Here is a 20,387-nt window from a genome sequence, read left to right as displayed (position 1 = left end):
TTTAAAGTGGGCTAATAGTGCCAGTGCTCTCCATTGAATGTATTTACAAACAAGAAATGGGTGCACAAGTTTACTTGTGACTATAATTGAATGGAGGGGAAGATACAATTGAGCACAATTCTCTGACAAAATGTTTAATTTATCTTTTGTTAAAAGTGCACTCATTCTGAAAAAATAAATTGCATTGTAATGAGATAAATTAAACAAGAATTACGCTCTCCAAAAATTACGCTCAGCAGTAAAGCTGTATTGTCTTAAATCAATTATAATTAACAGCCGACGTTTCCATCTATTACCAGTAGATGGCAGTGTTTTGTGACTGCTGCCTATCTCGGAGCGACGCGGTTCCTTCTTGTCTCAAACTGATGATGTGTCGAGAAGCAACAGTGACTTCCGTGTCGCCGCTGTGTACAGTTGTGATTGGAAGCAGAGTTCATCTGTCCACAGAACAATGGACGTATGACGGGTTGTTCATCATTTTCACTGTAAACGAGTTATTGTAAGCTTGCGTTTTCATGTAGGTAGGTTGAAACTGGAGCACCGGCTGCAAGGTTTCAATTCAAATATCAAGGAAACAAGCTAGCCTTTCAGCTAGCCACCTGGGCAGGTGGTCTGTTAAAGGTTGTTTTAAGGAAAATGGATATCCTCTGTGATATAGTCCAAGCTCTTTTTGCTTTGGCAGCTCTCGGTTTGATTGTGGTGAGTAATATTTGACGTTGATGTGGTTGAAGGTGTGAAGAATTTATTGATTAAAATGTGGTGCAAGAAGCTGGCTACAGTCTTACAGTTTTTGTAATTTTAATTGAAAATGAAGACTGACTTAACCTCTTCAGTTTATAATGTACTACGAGTACAGGTTGTCATGAGGAGTGAGTTGTAATGAAGCTGGTTAGAAATCAGTGTTTTAGCCCTGTAAGCTTAATTACTGTAGCCTTACGGTTAGTTCGAGTCAGTAAGTGTTAACATGGACAGAACACATGATGCCACTCTACCACTGTGATTGAATTGGAAGAGGATTATAACTGCTTTAAATTGTGTTTAGTTGAAAATGTATTTTTCCTTTATCAACTATAGTTTTTGCCAAGATTGGATCATGTTTAAATCTCAATTGGTTTTACTTTTTGATCCATTTTATATTGAGCACAAACAACATACCATAAGCCATAGTAGTAAGCTGAGCTTAGCAGGGTTTACTAAGTATTTAGGCAAATGATATACAAATAAAATGTTTCAAACCAACAAATAAGATGATTATAAACTTATAATGTATAGTTTAAAAAATTCCCAGTCTGTGCAATATAACAGTACTGTTTGCTTTAACATGAACATAATCCTCAAACATTATTTTTCTGTTGCCAAAACACATGGTAACTTCACTTATCATGTGTACAAAACGTGAAATGGAAGGCATGTCGCTAATAAGATGAGATTCATTTCCGTATTTATCCCGTTGCAGGTGCTTGTAGTCGCACATCTGACTGCAGGGATGGTGAACCTGACTCGCCACGAGAAGGAGAAATACTTCCTCACAGCCACAGGAGAGCGCAAACCCTTCCCGAGTCTGCATGATCCATTTTCCAGAGAGCTTTCTGTGGTGATACCTGCCTACAACGAGGAGCTCCGAAGTGAGTTATCCCTGCCTTTCTGTCGGGGACGGTTTTTGCAGTAGAAAAATAAATAAATTGAGAAAGCAGTCTTGAATGTGATTTATAATTCCAATGAAATCTAAAACATTAAACCGAACAACGGTTCCCTTCACTAACAAATGGGAAACTCCCAATAATGCATCAATCTTCATCCGTAAGGTTTCATGTCACGGTCCACCCACGGAAAAGTGAAAAGTCTTGCATCTTTCTTTGATTTCAGTGCCTATGATGCTTGATGAAGCAATGCAGTACTTGGAAAATAGACAAGTGAGTAAAAATATGATCATATGAAAAGTCTTGTTGTACTTACTAACATATAAAGTGCAAGTTTTCTGGCAGCTCCATCCTTTTATTCTGTGCTTAGTTTTTGATACTAATTTTTTTCATGCATCTTACATAGATCAGTAGACGAATTTAATTGTTCTACTCAACATTCTACGTTAGTACAACAATTTTTTTTATCATTTCTCATAAGAAAACAGTTTATTTAAAAGATTCTGAGACCATTTGTAGATTATAACCTACAAAGAGTCTTAGAGTAGTAGAGCATCTTCTAAAAGCTCTCATTTCAGGATGTGGGCCTTATTTCCAACAGCTACCGCTAGGTGGCAGCATTAGTCCGATTAAAATCATCGTTGTGAAAATCCCTCTCATTATCTCACTGCAGAAACAAAACCCCACTTTCACCTATGAGGTCATTGTGGTCGATGATGGCAGCAGAGACAAAACCACAGAGGTAATGATTTAAATCGTATTTTTTAATGTGCTCCCATGAGTTCTGCTCTACTTTGCTCGGTGATGGTAAAGCTGGTATGTTTTTGTGATGCTCTGCCAGGTTGCGTTGCGTTACACCAACAAATACAGTGCAGATAAAGTGAGGGTCCTGACGCTGGTGAAGAACAGGGGGAAAGGAGGAGCTGTGAGAATGGTGAGACACTGGCCTGCAGATTTTTTATTTTATTTTTCTGAAGTAACTGACAGTTTGATTTTGTGTTGCTATTACTAATGTTGGAGTCTCTCTGCTGCTCCTAAAGGGAACTCTGAGCTCCAGAGGGAAACTCATACTGATGGCAGATGCTGATGGAGCCACAAAGTTTTCTGATCTTGACAAAGTGGAGGCTGGACTGAAAGACGTCATCACTGGACCAGTTGGGTTTTTATTTTACTTTTCCTATACAGTCTCTTATAAATGTACAGTATTGTGTTTTTATCAGTTGTCCTCCAGACGTTTTAAAGTTACTCAATGTTTCTCTTTGAATTCTGGCTCTTTTTCATATATTATACAGCACATGCTTAAAAAAATATGGCAGTGGACAAGTAATGTGAAATATGTTTTTCAACCCTAAAATATTTTTTTCCATCAGATCAATAGTATGTAAAAGTAATGTCTTCAGTTCAAAATAGGTAAGACATGAGAAGATCTGTCATCTACTGACTGTCCATTATCAGCCAACACATGAGAATCACCTCATTGGTTCTAAAATTATTAATATGTTTCTGGGTATTTCTCCAGAAAGTGATTGGTAATGTAAACATGCACATTTTCAGCTTAATCTAATCTGCATTGACAGTAAACCTCTTTAGTGTGGATGTTACAGAATTAAGAAACCTGAATGCATTGTATTATGCATATCAGCGGGAGAAGTCTAAAGCAAAATCAAAGAGTAACATTAAGAACAAATGTTTTTGTGACACATCTGTGGTTCAGAAAAACAAGCATAAATTAACCTAATTGTTAATATAAGACGCTAAAAGCAGTTTGAAATGTGAACTACATAGCCTTTGTTTAGAGTCTTATTTTACAGATACTGCTCTATTGCACACAATGTGATGTCACCTCTGCTGTTAACGTAAAAATATGACCTTTTATGGCAGGGAGACTGGAATAAATGTTTGAATGTTTACAAAAGCGGATATGAGAAAATGGCCGCAGTGGTCATTTTGTAGTCGTTCTTTCAGTTCTGACTTAAATGGTTTCATAAACAAATAAAAGTATTACTCAGAAAATAGTCATGCACCACACCTAAAATGAGTGGAAAGAAAACGTGAAACAAAGGTTTTAAGAAGACACTCAAAAGACACAGATTATTTACGGCATTTTTTTCCTGCAGGAGAACCTGGCCATTTCGTGTGGCTCCAGAGCTCACCTAGAAAAAGACTCTGTAGCTCAGGTAAACTCTTTTTTGTCTTCTTAAAAAGGGGGAGGGGAAAGGCAACAAATTATGTCTATTTTGCGCAGTGAATTGCCAATTTTGTATTTCTTCAGCGATCTGTGTTTCGTACGTTCCTAATGTATGGCTTCCACTTCCTGGTGTGGTTCCTCTGTGTGAGGGGAATCAAAGACACACAATGTGGCTTCAAGCTTTTCACGCGGGAAGCTGCTCTCGAGACCTTCTCCTCTCTCCATGTCGAGCGATGGTAAGAAACCACAAATGCAATAAATCACGTCGTGATCCAACTGTAATGTGTCAGAATGGAAATCTGTACATGGTCAGGGTCATTAACTTTCATGAATAAGTGCTTGGTAAGAAAGGAAAGGTTTTTCAAACTACTAATTGATTATAAAGGAATTATTTAAAGTTAAAAGTCAATATTCAGTGCGGTGCTGAAGTCCTCCTGTCCCTGGAAGCATTTTCACATTTTGTCATTGTATAATTACAAACTTCAATGTGTGTCATAGTGATTTTATTTAATTAGATCATTAAAATAAAATCTCAGTAGAATATATAAAACGGAATCATCAATAGAACTGTTTAATTTATTCTTCCTCTCTTCTAAAATGTTATTTAGCTACTGTGAAACCTGGATTTTTTGCTGAAGGCCTGCTGTGTGTCTGTCTTTGCTCTCTCAGGGCTTTTGACGTGGAGCTCCTGTACATTGCCCAGTGTTTTAAAATCCCCATAGCAGAAGTGGCGGTGAACTGGACAGAAATAGAAGGTTGGTTGTTCATGAAGTATTTGACCTTCACCCTTTACCCAAACTGATTCCTTTGCAGTTTTTTTTTAATACAAGTTAGCTACTTTTTCTTTTTGTTAGTCATGTTTAATTGCCTGCAAACCACCACAGTTTTACTGTTTGACTTTAAGGAACTTCTGTTGAAAGTGCAGAGTTGATTTTTCCTCTTTCAGGGTCCAAACTGGTCCCATTTTGGAGCTGGCTGCAGATGGGACGGGATCTGATTTTCATTCGCCTGCGCTACATCACCGGAGCCTGGAAACTGCATTCGCCACATAAGACTGATTAGCCAAAAGGACAAGCCGTTGTGTCACAGAGACAACCTGTTATAGGACCATGGAGCCTTACAGTGAGCATTGGGGGGGCGAGTTCTGTGTCTGTTGTTCAACTTAATCATCAGAAAAAGCAAAGCTTAAATCAATTTTCCATCCAAACATTATTGGAAATGAGATAATGACACAGTTGTGGATTCCTGGTGGTTCTGCCTTTTTATGTGGATGCTGGCTTTTTATTGGCCGTTGTTACACATGCGTTTCTGTTGCCACGGTAAACAGGATGTCTGACTGATCCTGTACTGATGTCTCCTGATGTTTATATTGTCCTCAATCAGCGGAGAATGTAAGAGTTGCATGTAGAAATGTGTGAAGGACCTGATCATGTGGAGTGTGTGTCAAAATAACAAATGTGGTTGATAGGCTGAATGACTTGAAACATAATTAAACAGAAAATAACAGAACAGAGATTGATTTTATTGTCAGAATTTTTTTTTCTGCCCTTTAGTGGCCAGCCTTTATAAATGTATACATTTTAGTTTTTAACAATTTTCCAACAAAAATAGACTTCAGATTTAGACCTAAAAGATATGTAGATTAAATGCACCTGTCATTTAAGACAAAATAAAACATCACTTTGCACCAAAAGATGTTTTCTTTGGCCACTTCCACAGTCTGGATTATATCAGTATAGAACAATTCGTTAACAGTAAACTGCAAGAATCCGTGTCAGATCATCCCTTTTGAAACTGAAAGTTCTTATTGGAAGGAAAACAGAACGTTTTAGAGTTACACATGCATCCAGGACACGGACTACAGCTGCCGCCTCTCTTCGCAATAAGCCACACCTGTACCAGAGATGGTGTCAGGAGTATTTCCTTGGCTATGGAGAAAAAGAACTCGAGCCTCTTCCCATAGTGTGAAAAGAAGAGTCCATTGTGACGTTTCTACAATCAGCAATAATCTGGAAAGTCAAGTAATCTACTGTGTTTTATGAGGTCATGTCATCTTGACATAAAATCTGGATAACGACGATTTTCTTTTTGCTTTTGAATTCTGACAAGGCAGAAATTATCTTTGAAAAAGAAACTGCTCAATCACGTCTTCTGGTTGCCATTAAATTGGCCTCTGGTAATACAGCAAAGAATCTCTGTGTTATCTCTGACCAGGACATGTCATTTAAATCCCCTATCAAAGTGGTTTCTATGATTTCCTTCTTTCATCTCTACGATATTGACAAAATGATGATACCCTTAACTCTTTGATCCCAGGAGTCTCTTAAAACCATTGTCCCTGAATTTGGGGTCTTTAGGGAAGTTGATAATCAACCTCCAATCATACAAGAGAGAGCTGATTATTCAAAATGTTCCCAATAGCACTTTGCTCAGACTGCAGGTTTACTGCTGGTTCCTGGAATTTCTAAAAGTAGAATGGGAGGCAGATATTTTAGTTATCAGGCTCCTCTCCGGTCGAACCAGCTGCCAGTTTTAATTTGTGGAGCAGACTTCTACCTCTAAGACAAGGCTCAAAATGTTCTGTTTTTGATAAAGCCTATAGTTAGAGCAGCTTAGGTGATCCTGACATTGCGTTGCTATGGCTAAGGCTGCTGGAGGACATGACCACTTCTCATTGCTGATATGTCCTCATTCATTCCAATTTTGCATTATATGCTGTTTTTTCAACTTTTACCTTTATGTTGTTTTTTTTGTTTGTTTGTTTGTTTGGGTTTTTTTTACTCTTCAAAGAAGTTACCCCTGGTCTGGTTCTTTATTTAACTAAATTGAAATGTACCCTTTTCTGTTTAGATTGGCATGCACTGTGCACCTGTAACCCTGGAGCAACCTTTATCTAATCTGACTGATTCAAATGTTAATTTTACTAAATATCTAATTAGGTTCTATGTTTTAGCTATAAAGGTGTCTGAGTATTTTTATTTATCTAATTAAACACAAAAAGGAACCTTTGAATTCTAGATGAATATACTACACTTCTCCCTTTTGTTGGTTTACATCATGCACAGGTTGACATTTTGCGAAAAAAAAAAAAGTCCAGAGAGGGTAGCTTCATTTTTTTTTTTTTTTTTCCCTAAAATGAACCTTAATAGTGCTGTTTTCTTCCTGAGCTCTAGAGTCCCGTCGATGCGCATGTCTCTGGGGCCTCCCGGGGCCCCAGGGAGCGCATCCTGTTTGTGTTCTCCCTGTCTGCGCTCTTACAGCCAGACAAGACACAGAGGCGGTGAATCATCATCATCTGCACAGTTCTTGCTTCCTGTCTCCGGAATCAGCTCTTTTGTGAAAGAAAAAAAAAGCACATTTTGGCTGTGGGACGCCTCTGCTTCCCTGTGTTGAGACTTTGGAAACACCGGTTTTTACTCAGGTCTCTGCGGCCCGCCGCTGATACGGTTATTGGATGATTTACCTGACGGTTGGTGGAGGGGGGATTAAAGCATGTTTTTTCTGAAAGGGTCTCCTGAGAGGTTTCACTTGGTGCTGGCAGTACCGTTACGTCCCGCAGCAGTTGCTGTAAACTGTGAAAATGTCAAACTTGTAGACTCACTGTCGCCAGCCGAGTCTGCGTCATTAACTGGACCGGTCACGGCACTCCCAATAAAAGGATCGTATCCATCCGCAATGGAAAAAGACCTCTACGTTACTTCCAACGATGCGTGATCATGCAAATCTCGATTCGGCAACGGAAAACTCACATTTCACAGCGTGGAGGAATTTATGTAGCAGGACCGCAGAGAATGAGTCCCAGTTTTATCATTCTTTCACACCACAGGTGCAGTGTTTTGTTTGTCTGCGTTATTATTATAAGTTAATGCTAAGCGAGAGTCTAATAAGCAAATTTTTCCACGATGCTATAATTTCAGAAATGAAGAAATGAACATTTCCACTCATTTCTGTAGAAATAACCACAAATGTATTGTAGTTATAAGAGGTCAGATAACTAATGTTAGAAGTACACTATAAATAGCTTTTAAATAAGACAAACTATCGCTGGCTGTCCTGGGAAACTTGCTAAAATAGCCTGAAAGAGAACAGGTGTGATTGTAGTTCTCCATGAGGTGTAACGTGATGAATGGGGATTCGTGCGCGCTGTGCGTGGCTCAGGTGGCACGGATGCACGGGCGCGCGCACCGAATCTGAAATCCTGGGAAAGTTCCAGGACGGTGGGGGGAGGCGGAGGGATCCAGCACACAGGCGCTGCGGTTCCAGCCAGGCTGACGCCGCCGAGGCTGTGTGGCGCTCGGCTGTGGCTGCTGGAGGAGCGGAGTCTCTCAGCTCCACGAAACCTGCGTCAAAACGAGAAAACGTGGTCGCGTAGCACCGGAAGACACTGTCATCGGTATTTCATAATAAAATTACTGGAGTATCTTAGTCACTTTTTCAGCTTTGAGCATCGTTTAGTGAGCTAGAAACAAAAACAAACAAACAAAACGTTCAGTGAATATGTATCCTCAAGTTAAATATTGATTAGGGCTCATGTGTTCTTGTACATTTAAGCATTTCTCTTTGATAAACATTTCAGATGTACTTGAATAAAAAGAAAAAAAAAACATTTATCCATTCTTATCATTAATAATATAATTAATATAAGCATTAGGTTATAAAACAAAAGTATGTTCATGAAGTCATCAAGAGCAAGATTGTGCAAAATGTCAGGAGACATTTGAGGTCCCTGACTGCAGTTTGAAAATGGTGCAAATTTGGCCCTCCATCTCATAGAGTCAGTGCAGATGGACACTTTTTGTAAGTGTTTTAGGATAAGATTTCAACATCAATCTTCTTAAACGAAAAAAAAAAAAACTGCTATGTACTCCACAAAAGATTCTTCATTTCCAGGCTACGTCCACCAACCCGAGTTTCTCTCTGACACTTTTATTTTGAAATAGAACTAACTGGATGCACTTCTGTTTTACTACTTTCTTTATTTTTCAACGTAAACACACGCTCCTAGACACAACCCACTCCGCACACACATGCACACACACTTGCAGACAGAAACACACCTTCACAACCTCAGCACACCGACCTGACCCGCTGCAGACGCGGAAACCTCCACACACGCTTAGCAGTCAGCGGTGCACTTGCTATGACAACACAGGTGAGAAATGAAACAACACACTGTTTGAGAGGGTTAAGAGTGTTTTTGTCATTTTGACGTTTGTTATGAATTTGCATCCAATACAAAGCGCAAAGATTGTTATTGTCTTTGGAGTTGCGTAAGATGTTTACTCTGACAACTTTTATCCTGGTTGCTATTAAAATGACTTTCTCTTACTATACAACGTAATTAAAATTTAAGAAGTAAATTTTAGATTATTTTGGATTAAAATGTTTTGATTTCTAAAAGCGTTCATGTAGTGACGACATGTTGTTAAACATTATATATAAAACCTGAAATAATGGCGACTTTATGTGTTTTTTTTATGTCACATTCTCCTGCGCAGAGTAAAGGTGTGTGTGCAGAGGTTAGGGCAGAAACCGGATTCTGCAGCGGCACAGAGACTGGATGCAGCGATAGTTAAAGGAAGCTGGCGTGTTTACTTTTTTGGGAAGGGGTGCACTGGTGATAAAGCATTAGGTAATTAGCCTATCTGAGGCTGCAGACTGAGTGACGCCAGGCTCCATAAAGCAGCGGCAGCAGCAGAGACGGACTGATGCAGCTTTGCTGTCATTGTAAGAAAAAAAAAATCCCTCCTCAGCTGTCTGCTTGTCTGCCATTCAGGGGCCACAGAACTGGTCACATTTCAACCAACAAGTACAAGTATGCAGATATGTAGATACGCTGTCTTTTTGTTGAGATCTGCTCAAATGTGGATCTGTTCTTTAGCTTTTTAAAAACACATTATGCCATAGGCACCATTAAAATGAAGGTCCAAATCATCTTCTATATTTCCGGTCTTTTTTTTTTTTTTTCTAAAGTTGCATCCAATGCACAAAACCCCCACAATATGCACAATGTGCAACAAAGCTGTAATCAGCATTGCAAGAATGAAGTGAAAATGCTGAGAGCCTGAACCACACAATGAGGAAAAAAAAACAAGCAGGCAAGTTATAATCTTCTGGTTCAGTCTCAGATAATTCCAGTGTAAATATTTTAGAGGCTGGGCATCAAAGTGTCTCTTTTCGTACATCCGCACCTCGCTGTGGGCATTTGTGTAATACTCAGTGGCTATTTAGGCGGACAGAAGGATACAAACACAGGGACTGTGTTTCTGTCTCCCTCCCTGTCTCGCTCTCCCCCTCCTGTTCTGTGATGTGTTCTGGCCAGACAGTAAGGCTCCTGGGCGTCAGTGGCATGATCATAGAAACAGAGGCCAGAAAGGACATTCCTCATTGTTGGTGGATCTAGAAATGAGCCTGGCCATCTTGGCTTTCTCTAGCTGAGACAGTTTTGTTAAGCATTTAATGTTCCCCTTCTGAGAAAAATATAGTGTAGCATGTGGGAGACCACTGTGATACAGGCATGCTCTGTGTAGCCCTGCTGATTGAGCCTCCTTATTATGGAAATCCACCTACAATGCCCGTACAGACCTTTTTAACCTTTCCCATACTAGTGAAGTGAAGGGAAAGTGATTTGTGGTTAATTTTTCTCTTTTTACAATTAAGTAAAAGTCTGGAAAGTGTGGCATCTATTAGCATCCAGCCCCTGTTACTCTGCTACCTCCAAATAAATCAGTATCTAAAGCTTTGCTAATCTCTGATAATTGTTCAATCCAACCTCCAAAAGAGTGTTGCACAACTACAAAGTGTTAAAGACATACCTATCCAGCTCAATTAAAAGGCCAGAAAAGGAGAGCATTGATCAGAGAAGCAGCCATGATGCTTATGATAATTCTGGAAGAGCTGCAGAGATTCACAGCTCAGGTGGGATAAACTGACGATAACTGTTAGCTGTGCAAATCTGGCATTTGCAGTGGAGTGTCAAGACAAAAGCCAGAGTTAAAAGACATAAGAAGAAAGGAACAAGCTTTAAAAGCAGACGCAGCAAACTTGTGGTAGACGGTGCTCTGATCAGAGAAACCAAAACTGAACTTTTTGGCCTAGATGAAAAACATAACGCTTGGGAGGGGGAAGTTATGGCCTTCTCCATTAAGGAATACGAGGTACTTGAACCATATTCATACTACTTTTGGCTCAGTTGATTTGCTCGCTTCATCCTAACTTGTAACCTCCCTACTCAGATGTTGAAAATAATGAAATGGGGGATTTCTCTCCAGGAAATCATATTAGTTTTATTTTGCTCTTCCTAAAATATAAATTATCCAAATGAGAAAAACAACAAATTCTTTGTGCTTGGAGTTACAAATGGTAGCGTCATGGTCACCGTCGATGCGTGCAGTCTGTGCTGTCACAAAAACCTGAGCTGCATGCAAACATCCGAGGAGAAGCGTAGCGGAAAATAGCAGGCAGGTTCACACGACGAAATTTACACACAGACAGTAGAGCTGAGTCCGAGGTTTGAATTAGGTCCTGTGCACACCCCTCTCTATCAATAATGGTGATGACAGCATCATAAAGAGTGGATGCTTTTCATCTGCTTCCAGGAAAACTAGTCAAAGTTGGATAGAGTCAAACACTGGGTCTATTTGTCTGAAGGGAAAAACTACTCAAGGTTATAAAAGTCAAGTCAGAAGATTCACTTTCCACTTGGACAACAAATTTTAAACTTGCAGTCAGAAGTGGCTTAGATTAAAGTTCATCCATGTGCTGCAGAGGTCCAGTCAAAGACCAGACCTAAATCCAATTGAGAATTTGTGGCAAGACTTGGAAACGGATGTTTACATAACGTTCTGTCAAATCCCCCTGATCTAGAGATGTTTTTCAAAGAAGAATGAGGAATAAATTCTTGTCTCTAGGCGAAGCATACCTAAAAATACCTGCAGCTGCAAGGCAGCGACAGGTGGTTCTACAGTGTCCACTCAGATGTTCTGCGTATAAATGTGCATCACGTTTTTTTCGAAGTATGAATCACTTCTCTTCTACTTGACAAATATGTCTCTTTGGCCTCAAAATGTACAAACGGTGCTTCCATTCATCTGAATTAGCAAAACTGTTCCTTAACTCGGTCTCTCCTCTCTCTCGCTAGATGATTGAAACCTGAGCTGGACGTCTGGCTGCGTGAAGAAAAACTATCCCTGCAGGAGGTTCAGAATCCGAAGTTGCCGGATCCCATCTGTGCCAACAGAGAGAAGGGATTTACGGTTTACACTGTGCTGGCTGACGTCCAGCTTCTTCCCCCGGAGCTGCTTGGAAGCTACAGCAAAATAATAAAAGAAACGTCTCTGTTTACTCATCACAATATCTCTTTCATCCTCCGTTTTTTTTTTGTTTTTTTGTCTTGTGTCCTGGCTGTAAGTTATTTGCCTCTTCACCCCTTCGCCTCAAGGGAACGATTGCGCCGCTAACTGGACCTCATCTCAGCCCGTCCTGCCAGCTATTTGTCCATATCAAAATGAACTCTTCTTCGTCGATTACGTCCTTGTTCTCCTTCACCAGCCCTGCAGTTAAGCGTCTGCTCGGCTGGAAACAAGGAGACGAGGAGGAGAAGTGGGCAGAAAAGGCCGTGGATTCTCTGGTGAAGAAACTGAAGAAGAAAAAGGGAGCAATGGAGGAACTGGAGCGAGCCCTCAGCTGCCCTGGGCAGCCCAGTGAGTAGCACATTGATAAACACAGAAGAGTTTAGCCTATGGTACTGCCTAAAGCAGCATTCATAACTGGTAAATGGAGTCACAAGACAATCCCGAGATGAGCTCCGGAAAATGAGACCTTCTTACTTTTATACATGGTGTCACGATGCTCCTACCTGTAAAAACATCAAATCAAAAGAGCGCTGCCCAAGTTCAGCTTGGAATATTTGCCAGAATAGTTTCATTTTATGTTATTGTAATCCATTAACTCTTGTTGCATTAGTAAACACACATGTTCAAAGTATATAATATTACAAACTTGATGTAATGATATACTAGCACATAATGCACTGCCTACTGAGGCAGTTAAAATCCCAGTTCAGGACTTTTCTCTGTATTTCATTAGCCTTTCTCTGTACGTGACCTTCTGCAGAATAATATACATACAGAATTGTATTTCTTTTTGTGAGAGCCTTGTGCCAGGCTGTTTTTGGTACTAGTGTTGCATCAGTCAGTTTGTTATCAGTCTTTCATTGGTTTGGTAGCAACTGTGATTACCAACGAGTGACAACCAGCCACCAGGGGAGACAAACACTCCTTTAAAATTGCTGGTCAACCCCTGTCAGATGGTCTTCTTGGTATCATGTTATTTATAAAACAGCTTATGATAGGAGAGCACATGCTTACATTTATTCATTTATATGTAGTATTTATTTATTCTTATGTCATTTTTTTTTGTTTTCTTAATAAAGTGATACCAAGAAATTACTAGTGGTCCCAATCCTGCTAGAAATTTCTGAAGGTTCCTCTGTATAATCAGTTATAGGGAATTATGTTTATAAATGTCCAACTCATTTCTAGTTCACAGTTTGTTTCATTAGGGACAATAATTTATCACGTTTCATAACAGACAACTGATTTAGATCCACAATCAGTGGAAATACAAGAGTAACACAAGGTGAACAAAAAATGATGTGTAACTAATGATATACATATACAATTTGAGCATTTTTATGTTCATGTAGATAATTCATTTAACTACGGTACTTAACCACCAAGATAAATAAAGTCTTATTTGTCTTGGTACATAGAAGGGTAATAATTTGTTTGTGGGTATGGAATGGATGTAAGTTTTGATGAAGTAGGTATGAAATTGGGATATGAATATATGTACAAGGTGGAAGGAACTAAAGCGGAGAAGTTAATAATATTGAAAAGAATGGGGAAAAAAACACAATGAAATAATGTGAATTTGACTTTTGTTTTCTAGTTTTTCACCACTGAAAGACACATTGAAGAGTTTCTAAGAACTTTAGAAGTCAGAAGTTGTAATAATTTAGACTTTCTTACGAGGTCTAACTTTTATAAATGACCAAAAATCTCACCAAAAGTCACAACTCTGAAAATAAAAGTTCAAAATCCCGGCTGATTGATATATCAGTCTCTATGAAGCAGCTCCGTCTTTTCTAACTACAACAGTAATATGGTTCCCGATCGCTGAGCTCTAATGATTCCGTTTTACTCTGCATTTAGTCAGATATTTACATGTATTTCCGTTTTTATTCTGACCTTCAGGTAAGTGTGTGACAATTCCTCGGTCGCTGGATGGGAGACTGCAGGTGTCCCACAGGAAGGGTCTTCCCCATGTCATCTACTGCAGGGTGTGGCGCTGGCCTGACCTGCAGTCCCACCATGAGCTGAAACCCCTCGAATGCTGCGAGTTCCCCTTTGGCTCCAAACAGAAGGACATCTGCGTCAACCCCTACCACTACAGGCGTGTGGAGACTCCAGGTACAGGAAAGGATCTGCCAGAGTTTTTGGTGAAAGACAGGATTTATAAACTTTTTGTGATTATTGGTGGATTTTGAGTTTGTGTTGTCTTCTTTGGGTGCTTTATCATCTCTCTCTCTCTTGTGTCATCAGTGCTTCCACCAGTTCTGGTCCCACGCCACAGTGAATTCAACCCTCAGCACAGTTTACTGGCCAAGTTCAGGAATGCCTCCCTGAACAACGAGCCACTGATGCCACAGAATGCCACCTACCCGGACTCCTTCCCGCCGCTTCCTGTCTCCTCCTTCTCCTCCTCTCCAACTTCCTCCCTCGCCCAGTCGCCCACCTCACAGAGTTACCCCAACTCCCCCAGCAGCTCTGCAGAACCTGGCAGTCCGTATCACATCACAGGTAGGAACCAAAAAAAATCCCAGCTGTTAAAGATTCTGACCTTGATCAATTTGCATTGATTATTTTTCTCCTTCTGATGTTTGTGTTGATCTAGCTGAGACTCCTCCCCCTCCATACAGCATGATGGAGACAAATACTCAAGAAGATATGAAGCCAAGCAATTCCACAGAAACCCCAAAACTCACATTCTCTGCTCCACACAGAGGTAACTTATCTTTTTCCTCCATTCTGAAAAATCTACACAATTTATTTTTTTTTTAAAAAGTCCACTAAAGACACTAAACCCTGTCTTTAGATATGAGGCCTGTTTGTTACGAAGAACCTGAGTACTGGTGCTCCATAGCTTACTACGAGCTCAACAACCGGGTGGGGGAGACGTTCCACGCCTCGTCCCGCAGCGTCTTGGTTGACGGCTTTACAGATCCGTCCAATAACAAGAACCGATTCTGTCTCGGTCTGCTTTCCAACGTCAACCGCAACTCCACCATCGAGCACACTCGCAGGCACATAGGCAAAGGTGAGCACCCCCAGCTGATTTACAGCCGTTTTAGTTACATTAAGGCCACATACTTCAGTTAATTTTAATGGGATGTTATGTGACAGACCAACATAAAGCAGTGTAGTAGAATGGAAGGGAAATTATACAGCAAGTAATGCAGTAAATTGTATTCAGCCCTCTTTAGTCTGATAGAACAAATATAGTCTTTAAAAAAAATCTAATTGTATTTGAGCATTTACAAGGTAATGCAAAAATAAATAAATAAAAGATAAGTAATGTGTAAAAATGAACACACACAAGTTCAAATATTTTAAAGGGATCTTTTCACAAATTTTGATTTTCAAACTGAGGTTGAACATAACCTGTTGGAAGTTAACTTTATGATCAGAAGTATATTGGCCACCTGGATTTAATTCATTATTGGAGATGTATATCTGTTAAACAAATATAGAGTGATGACGTGAAGGGATTTTGCTCCCTTTTTCTAAAACCACCTCAACTTTTAACAAGCGGTAATTATTCAGTGTTACTGTATTTTTGACTGGAAGGAACTCTGTGTTTTAGTATTTTTGCAGTTTTCTAGAAGTTGATGAACTTCTAGAAAACTGCAACCCTGATTAGTGTTCAGGAAAAACAAAATCTTGATCTGATTTGTCTGAACACTGAAAAACCAGCTTTAAAAAAAAAACAATGAAAATGCATTAGTATGAATAAATATTTGTCGCAGTCCATTAAATTCATGCATGAAAATATGAATCGAAGACTAATTGGCCAAATTTATTGGAATAACCATTTCTCCTATTACTGTTTCCCTGGTGATGATAATGTTTTTGTCAGAATACATAAACATTATTAATCTCGTAGTTTTCTAGTGGTTTATTTATACTGGACTTTCTCAAGCTTGACTGTAACACACCTCCTTCCTTCCCTTTTTTTTTTTCTCAGGTTTACATCTGTACTACGTAGGAGGGGAGGTTTATGCAGAGTGTCTGAGTGACAGCAGCATCTTCGTGCAGAGCCGCAACTGTAATTTCCAGCATGGCTTCCACACCACCACCGTGTGCAAGATCCCCAGCGGCTGCAGCCTCAAGATCTTCAACAACCAGCTGTTCGCTCAGCTTCTCGCCCAGTCTGTCAACCACGGCTTCGAGGTCGTCTACGAGCTCACCAAGATGTGCACCATCCGCATGAGCTTCGTCAAGGTACCAGCGTTCATTTTTCATTACACAACTGCAGCAACAGGCCCAGTAATTCTTCCTGAAAGCTGAATGGAAAGTTAGTGCTTGCACTGTACGTTGTTGGTTGTAATTTATTGAGCAGTGAAATGTTTAGACCTTGTAGCCGCTGCCAGACATGTCAGATCCTGCCACATACAAGGTGGGGTAAGACTCCCTCCTGTTAGCACCCACACCACCATCCCACCAGCTGAGATTTATGGCCACTTCCATTCCTCAGGGTTGGGGTGCCGAATACCACCGTCAAGATGTGACCAGCACCCCCTGCTGGATAGAAGTGCACCTGCATGGACCCCTGCAGTGGCTGGACAAGGTGCTTACGCAGATGGGATCCCCGCACAACCCCATCTCTTCTGTATCATAACATAAACGCAAACACACACTTTTGAGTGTGTGGTCACTGTCTTCACACAGGTAGTCATATGTTCTGTCCGTGGGCTTATCTCATCGCATCTCAATATGACTACTGTAGGAGTCATAAGGATGTACTCTAGAGCTGTTTTTTGCATTTAACATGATGTAAAGACAATGTAATTTCAGCATAATGAAACATTTCTGGGTTCAGACACTTTAGCTGTACAAAAACTAAATGGGATCTACTTGGAGGTACTCTTATGTTGTAGTGAATTGTGGTGTATTTCCATGTTTTGACCAACGTTTGACTGAATGTACTGGGTTTTTTTTTTACATCTCCAATTAAACATTTTTCTTTATCATGCGTTTTTCCAACATTTGGATTTTTTTTTGAAGCCTTAGCACCCTTATTAAGAATAAAGCTCAAACCGTACTGTAAATTCATTCTGTAGTCAGTGTCGGAGTATTAATGTTTTTATTTTTATAGGCTCAGCAGACATAGACGTCATAATTTTCACATCACACATTTGGCTTGTGTTAACTTATTTAGATCTAGATAAAATTTTACTTACGCTAAGCTTTAAGATGAAAAGAACATACAAAATGTTATTTTAAAAATAAACTGTGACACTCTGTTGGGTGAAAATTATGACCACTGATTGTCACAAGGAAAAACACTGAACTGCATAAGTGCAGCACTTTTTTTAAAGCAATGCTACAATTGTTTTTGAACATTTCAGGTGAATTACATCAGGTTGATGTTCACAATAACACAACACATAAATACCACAAAAACAGTAAGAACGAACAAGAACACACAAGATAAATAAGCAATTGGAAGACAATATAAATATAACAGCACAGGGATGCAATGTCTTAAAAACATTAGACAGTTACAATTAAATGTCCTGATTAAAACTGCATTACGAAGGACAGTAAAACCAACTAACTTTAAACTAAAACATAAAGCAAATGGAGAAAACGTTTTGCTTACACATTAAAAATGATTTTCTGTCCAGTTCAAAGTCAGACTTTGAGCAGCTTCACCTAATTATGCATAAATTACTTATTTGTATTTTTTTTTTTCACAACCCTTGTGATGTATCATAAATACTATCAAATACACACTAGTCACTGTCAACAACCCTGGAAGTGCTGCTGTGATTGGCTGCGGCTTTGTGCAGCCAGGAGCTGCTGCTGCTGCTGCAGGAACCGGATCACCTCTGGACTCCTGAGCAGAGACTGGAACACAGAGACATTTGTGTTAGCCTGGTGATGCAAATATGGAAAAAAAAGAGGAAAAAAAAACTGTGCATCAATACAGTAGATAAGGGGTCTGCCACATATGGCCTACCATTCTGCATACTAGTGTATGAATGTGTGTGTTTGTGAATATTAATATGTGACTGTGGGTTAAGTGCAAAGTGCTTTATTTAGTCAATACAACTAGAAAATATATAAATTCAGTCCATTTATCAAATTCCAGACAATTTACCTGACATTTCAGGAAAGCAACATCTAGATTTAAAGAAAGTAACCTCTGACTTCCTGGAAATAACATTTAAGTCCCAAGATGCAATGCAACCTCAAAGTTTTAAAAATTTAAACTTCAAGTTCTGGGAAATAACCCCAAAGTTTTTTTTTGTTTGTTTGTTTTTTCTTGTGTGTCCAGTGTGGCAAAGTGGCAATTAGAACTGTTGTCTGGGGTCCAAGGAGAAAACTAAATTTACTTTCACAAGTGCGGCACAAGGCTTTTGCTATAACGCGAGATTATAATTATAAAAAAACCTTTATTAGAAATTTCTTTGAGTGCCTTTCAAATGTAATGTACACAAAGATAAACAAGAAAGAGATAAAAATAAAGGGAGAGAGATGGTGTAAAAAGTTAAAAACAGAGAGAAGAGAATAAAAGAAAAAAAGAGTGATAGTGAGAAACACTAATAGTGTGCTTCTACACCTGCAGAAAGAGAGAAAATGAAACAGAACTGAGAAACCTCAGTGACAACATGCATGACAATAACAATGTCACAGCAAAGCGCACAGTAGTAATTAATAGCAGATGTTTTTAGTTTAAGTTCTTGAAAGAAACATCTAAATTCTGGAACGTTCCAGGAAAGTTTCAGAAAAGTAAAAACCAATGCTGAATGCTACAGGCATTTTCTGAATGCCTGTAGCATTCAGAAAAGTAACCTCTAAATTCCTGAATGGTCACCTGAAAGTTCCAAAAGAAAAAGAAAAAGACTCATCTTTCAAATCCTGAAAAGTGATCTCTGCAATTTACTTTCTCAGAGTTTATGGTAAAAAATAAAGATGAGCAAGCTTTAAGTAGGTATTTGTTCTGGAAGAGTAACCTGTATATTCCAGAAAGTATTCTGCAAGTTTAGAGAAGACTACAGTATGCTTCAGGACATGGGAGCAGAATCAGGTCAACGACTCACCAGTCTTTTCTGGTTGAGGACTTGCTCTATAAGGGAGGGTCTGGCTGGACGGTCCCCCATGGCTCCCAGGCGCTGTTTGTTCACAGACACTGGACGCTCCTCAGAGTTTTCCTGGTCATCCCCACAAAAAGAGCAGTTATGTTACATTGGAGTGTAGAAAGCAGAGAAAAACACCCGCAATACCATTAAATGATTTGCAATTTTTACAACGACCCTGTAGGTTTAAAAACTGTTTTCCTTACATCAAGCTTCCCGCTGGACATAGCCTGGTCGCTCTTCTTCTTCTTATATTTATCCTTATACATCTTGTTGCGATGTTTTTTGCACATCCACGGCTTCCTCTGCTTGGCCACCTGTGTGGTGGTCTCCGTGCAGCCCTCGTAGGTGCACTGTTTGGGGGCGTTGTCGCCCTCCGAGGTCTCCTCTTCATTGAGCTCCTCCGGGCTGGCTGCGCCTTCTCTGGGATCAGACGCATCCAGCACGTCGCTCTCTTCGTCCGGATCGTCCACGCTGAAAGAGGACACGTTGTTCTCCGATTCATGCGGCGTTGTCACGTTTCTGCTGTCCACAGCTCCGCTTTTACTTACGAAATACCGCTGGCCGTCTTTAGTGAGCAGAAGAGTGGAGTCCTTGTCTTTATTTGCAGCGGATGAAGAACTGTCCTTGTTGCTCATAGTTATGGCAGTGAACGCAATGCTAATCGCCGGTTCTCTACAACAGCCTCACTTTGATACGTATTCACATACGAAACGCGCAGCTACAAGTTAATAGTACATATTTTTGTCATAAAACATGCATTAAATTCGTAAAACAAGTGTACATAATTGCACATAGCCGAAAGCTACACTTCCTCAATGATATTCTTCTTCTCTGGCATTGTGTTTGTGTCTGACAACAGCGACGCCTTTTGGCTCAAACGAGAGCTACATATAAGAGTGTTGGCTATTCTAATTCTCTAAACAATACGAAAAAGTATTTAATACTTGTTCTACCTCTCTTTAATTTCCACTTTCACGTCATCTCCTCAAATGAATGTACTTCTTAGTCTTCTACGGCTTGGCAAAAATGCTTGGAAAACAGACTTGGACAAATATTAAGGTGACTTACATCATGTTTATTGAAAAGATTCAGTCAGAGCAAATCTGTGTGATGGTAATTATTCAACTAAGCA

The 20,387-nt window shown here is 39.7% G+C and overlaps 3 protein-coding genes across 3 annotated transcripts; 2 read left to right on the top strand and 1 right to left on the bottom strand.

The window, feature by feature from the left end:
* Nucleotides 1-348: 348 nt before the first annotated feature.
* On the top strand, nt 349-5,343 carry LOC103140128 (ALG5 dolichyl-phosphate beta-glucosyltransferase). The gene is made up of 10 exons (XM_007555099.2): nt 349-699; nt 1,457-1,625; nt 1,867-1,913; nt 2,314-2,382; nt 2,482-2,574; nt 2,681-2,794; nt 3,758-3,817; nt 3,913-4,064; nt 4,498-4,583; nt 4,775-5,343. Exons 1-10 carry the CDS (start codon nt 637-639, stop codon nt 4,888-4,890), a joined length of 969 nt encoding a protein of 322 aa, XP_007555161.1. The 5' UTR covers nt 349-636; the 3' UTR covers nt 4,891-5,343.
* Nucleotides 5,344-8,838: 3,495 nt separating this feature from the next.
* On the top strand, nt 8,839-17,218 carry LOC103140118 (mothers against decapentaplegic homolog 9). The gene is made up of 8 exons (XM_007555086.2): nt 8,839-8,980; nt 11,969-12,530; nt 14,085-14,300; nt 14,433-14,690; nt 14,785-14,895; nt 14,986-15,207; nt 16,135-16,391; nt 16,645-17,218. The coding sequence occupies exons 2-8, from the start codon at nt 12,335-12,337 to the stop codon at nt 16,786-16,788; spliced, it is 1,404 nt and encodes a 467-aa protein (XP_007555148.1). The 5' UTR covers nt 8,839-8,980; nt 11,969-12,334; the 3' UTR covers nt 16,789-17,218.
* A 20-nt stretch (nt 17,219-17,238) lies between these two features.
* LOC103140107 (regulatory factor X-associated protein) lies at nt 17,239-20,124 on the bottom strand. The gene is made up of 3 exons (XM_007555075.2): nt 19,459-20,124; nt 19,217-19,327; nt 17,239-18,020 (listed from the first exon to the last, which is right to left on the bottom strand). The coding sequence occupies exons 1-3, from the start codon at nt 19,888-19,890 to the stop codon at nt 17,916-17,918; spliced, it is 648 nt and encodes a 215-aa protein (XP_007555137.1). The 5' UTR covers nt 19,891-20,124; the 3' UTR covers nt 17,239-17,915.
* Between the last annotated feature and the right edge of the window lie 263 nt (nt 20,125-20,387).

Source organism: Poecilia formosa, unplaced genomic scaffold (assembly GCF_000485575.1).
Source record: "Poecilia formosa unplaced genomic scaffold, Poecilia_formosa-5.1.2 Scaffold3, whole genome shotgun sequence".
NCBI classification, from domain to species: Eukaryota; Metazoa; Chordata; class Actinopteri; order Cyprinodontiformes; family Poeciliidae; genus Poecilia; species Poecilia formosa.
The sequence above is the reverse complement of the archived record's forward strand: the minus strand, read 5'-3'. Positions and strand labels throughout refer to the sequence as shown.